Raw genomic sequence first — 4,192 nt, forward strand, 5'->3', positions numbered from 1 at the left:
GATTATTTATTATTAATTTGCAGCTTATTTATATTGCTCTTTCGAGAAGATATGACAAGCTGTGCAAATATTTTATTCTTAGAAGATATTATTTTACAGACTTTGTGGGGCATTAACTTGCATTTTTATGGAAATTTTAGCTTGGCTAGTGAAAATAATCTTCCACGCTTATTTGCATATATATTTTTAGAAACTATGAATTTATGACAAGTAAAACGTGCTTAGACCAGGAACTCCAAGTTATACTTTACTATGAACCAAACCCTAAGAGTATTTCACTCAGCTTCAAAGTATAAATAACTTGGGCAGAGCTCAAATGTAGCCCGCATCTTGCATATGAAAATATTTACGACTGACAATATTTTCAGTACAACGAGCAATTATTAATAATAATCTGATTACTTTATTTAAAATTAAATAATATATTGAAGCCCAACATGGACTCAAGAAGGAGCGAATAAAAATCAGCTTTACAAGCCAATTGAGCCAGCGAACTGGTTCGAACTGTGAAACCGGACAGTGAAAACTTTTACTTTTTTTGTAGCTCTTTAAATTTTGCACATCTTTCCTTTTCTCTCTTTTCTCTAAGTCGCTCTCTTATTTGCTCAAAGCTGTTGTCCTGCTTGAAAGCTTTAATAAAAGAGTCTATCCTCTGTTATTTTATACTGTTGTGTGTCCTTTTCAGTGCTCTTTGTCTCTTAGCAGCAAATCTCAAATTTATATGTTATGCTCGACAAACAGAGACTTGGCTGCCGTTTTTTGTAATCCTTTTTGTGGCAAATGGCAGCTGGACGTGATGTTCTTGCTGCTCCGGTTGTGCCTCTGTTTTGCCTCTACTTTTGTTGTTCAGTGGCTGCAACAATTTTCAGATTCGTTTAGCGCGTTGTAAAATTGCGCAAAATTGTTTTTGTGCCATGTACACAAATATATTTATATGTATATATATGTATTTGTATTATTTAGTTGTTGCTGACGTTGCTGTTGTCTCAAACATTACAAACAAATTGAGTTTAGCTCGAATTATGCTTGGCCTTTGGCATGCCAGACAACATGGCTAGCAGGGTCTACGCTGCGCTAAACCTGGCCACGCCCAAGAGCCCCTAGAGTAAAGTGCAGCAAACACACACACACACACACACAGCCAAAAGTCATTTGAGCTGTTTTTTTTCGGGCTCCACTCCTGTAATTTATGAGTTTGCGCCTCAAGTTGTGGACCACACGATGGCAACATGTACTTTCGTCCTTTCGTCCTCCTGCACTGCAGCGGCTTATCGCCATTGTCTCTGCTGCTGTATCATGTTGTAGTTGTTGCTGTTGCTGTTGCTGCCTGGCAGTTTATGAAAACTGCAGTGGCAAATGTTTGGCTTTGCTCTCGTGCTCTCGTTCTCCCGCGTTTGAGCGCTTTCAGGCTGTAGCACCCTGGAGTGCAATGTCCTTGTTTATGCGCTGACACTCGTTGCCGTTGTTGTTGCCACTGCTGCCACTGCTGTTGCTGCTGTGGCGCTTGATTGAATTGTGTCCTTGTCAGTGCATGTCCTGCAGCAGCCGACTGGCAGCCCGTGTGCGTGTCAAACAACCTTGCAGCTCACCTAAAAGTTTAATTAACCTTTTAGCTCAATTTCTAAACACGTTTTCCGCTCCATTCTAAGCTTTATTACATTTGCAGCCACAAAACTAAAACTAATCCCATACATATAATTTGAATATTATTTATGCCAAAACGAGTTGTGAATTTTAAGCCTTACACTTGAATGCTGTAAAACCAAATCTTGAGCAGCTATAATTATGTGCATGTGGGCTGCTTATCTGATGTGAATGCGAGTGTGCGTGTGTGCTGGAATATTTGCCTTTTGGACTGTCAAGTGACTTAAAATGACAGCAACAGCTTTTGACAGCTGCAAGCTAACGGTATTAGAAGTGACAGCTGGCGTCTGTTGCGGTTTATGTTAAGAGCCCAAGCCCACAGCACATGTGTATTAATGTGTCTGTGTGTGTGTTGTTTGTCTTCTTAAGGATGTGCACAAATTTATGTTTATGTTAACAGAGTCGAGCCATTCAAGTGGCAAGCCAAAACAAGTAAGCCGCCACAGCCACAGTCGAGCCGCGGCTGAGCCACCGCCTTCCCATTGAATGCAGTCATGTGCACAGGAGCGAAAACATTGTAACCGAACGCGAGTTTTGGTAGATAAGAGCGACAACGAGTCATGTTGATAATATCCAATGATGTGTCTACACTGAGCGCAATTACTTGCAACCACGAACTAAAACGAACTGAACAAAAACAAATTGCGTATATGCTGTCGATTTTATCAATCGTTTGGCTCCTCCTCTTTGTGTTTCTGCTGACCCCGTGCCTGTGGCTGAGACTCTGCCGCGGCACTCGCCTCAGCCGCAGCAGCTGCCTCCAGCTCGGCCTTATTTTTCTCCAGCTCCTCCTGCAGGCGTTGTTTCATTTCGGCCGCATATTCCGCAAAGGTCAAGTTGATATCGAATGGTGTGCGCCGGAAGATGTTCGGCGGCGCGTAGTTATTCTGTATGGGCCAGAAGAGGCCATCGTGGTCACGTCCGAATGGCACCTTGCCATACAGCGCGTAGAATTCTTCGAGCGTGTAGTAGAAACGCGTAGAGGACAGCACCAGTTCAATACGTTGGATTTCCGGCAGCAACTTCCGGAAAATCTCCGCCGGCAATGTCTGCGAAATAGCCCCAGTCAAGCGTTGCTCTTGATTAAGGGAACGACTGGAACGGCTGGAACGGCTGGAACGACTGGGATGCATGCTTGGCTCCCCATCACTTTCACCACCATCCAACTCAGAGATATCGGTTGCCACGGACATGTCAGTTAGGACAGTCGAACCTTGCTGTGACACGTTTGTCGTGCGACACGGATCGATGCTTTCGCTTATCAGAGTGCAAATAGTAGTCAATTTCTCCTTAATGATCAAATGCTGCTTCCCCATCAGATATTCATCCGTGGGCGTTGATGGCGGAAACTTCTCATTGAGAAAGGCAGCAGGTATGCGTCTGAACAACAGTTCCTTGGTGTAGAGCTATCGAATTGAACAGTTATCATGGCTAGATGGATGAAGGCAACAGGTTGCTGCTGCTCACCTCTTTGATGTGATCCTCAATTAGAAAGACGCGATTACTTTGCCAGTACTCATGCACGCACTCCAACAGTTCACGGCAAAAGATGCCCATCATGTCCTCACCGCTCTCCAGCATCAGCATGGTGTATTCGTTCATGTAGACAACTAGACCGCACATGGGATCGGGCGTATAGGAGAGATTACGGCATTTTTTGTGCAGCTCCTGCAGCATCTCTGTGAACAGCGTGAACCTGTCCTTGGGATGCTCAGGCCCCTCTGGCTCGGGCGCTTGCTCCTCTACCTCTGCCTCCACTGGTACATCTTCCTCTTCGTCAAATCGAAATGTGCGCGTCACTGTTTCCATATCCGGATCCAATTGAGCCATGATTTTAACTGTCAATCGCTCTGTTGGCTGATCGAGGGGTTCCTTTGCCTCTGAGCCTTCGGGCGTGGTTTGCTGAGAGTAATGTGGTTCATCATCAGCCATTATAGCCTCGGCGGTGCGCAACGTGGCTGTGTCTCCATCCACAGCCGAGCGAACCGTTTCAGTGCTTCCCCGACTCTCCAATGCCGCAGGCGGCCGAATGCTCTCACGTTTCGGATCCACATTCTTGGCCAGTATGAAGATGCGCTGATAAAAAACCGATGTATCCATACTCAGCAGCTCTTCGTCCACATACTCCACCAGCGATTTACGCACCTGAAAGACCAGCGGACGCTTTAACGTAAAGCATGGCTGCCTCGTATTGCGAGTTAGACGCGACTTTGGATTGACCGACGAGGAGTGCCTTGAATTCCGGGAAGTTAGCATTATGTGTAGGCAGAGCTTAGATCAGCTCACAGATAGGGTTAGCTACCAGTCGACTAAGCTATTGCTTTCTACAAACTAACATTGTTGTCTAGTAACACGCCAACAAAACGGTTGCTAAGTTATGAAATGTTGACTGCTTTCAAATAAAAGTTCGAATATAGGTTGTTTTATAGGCTTCATTAAACAAACAACAAAATGTATTCACGAGAAAAACACACAATGAGAGACTCAATTAGAAAAATACAACAAGCACTTAATGCAACAAAACAAAGTCTACAAAAGCAACAAAACA

The 4,192-nt window shown here is 44.5% G+C and overlaps 1 protein-coding gene across 1 annotated transcript; it reads right to left on the reverse strand.

Annotated features, from left to right (window-relative positions):
- Window positions 1–1,630: 1,630 nt before the first annotated feature.
- Window positions 1,631–3,982, reverse strand: LOC115769790. Its single transcript, XM_030714757.1, has 2 exons — window positions 3,112–3,982; window positions 1,631–3,050 (listed from the first exon to the last, which is right to left on the reverse strand). The coding sequence occupies exons 1-2, from the start codon at window positions 3,898–3,900 to the stop codon at window positions 2,310–2,312; spliced, it is 1,530 nt and encodes a 509-aa protein (XP_030570617.1). The 5' UTR covers window positions 3,901–3,982; the 3' UTR covers window positions 1,631–2,309.
- Between the last annotated feature and the right edge of the window lie 210 nt (window positions 3,983–4,192).

The sequence above is a fragment of the Drosophila novamexicana genome, unplaced genomic scaffold, assembly GCF_003285875.2.
Source record: "Drosophila novamexicana strain 15010-1031.04,08,12 unplaced genomic scaffold, DnovRS2.1 tig00004554-arrow-pilon, whole genome shotgun sequence".
NCBI classification, from domain to species: Eukaryota; Metazoa; Arthropoda; class Insecta; order Diptera; family Drosophilidae; genus Drosophila; species Drosophila novamexicana.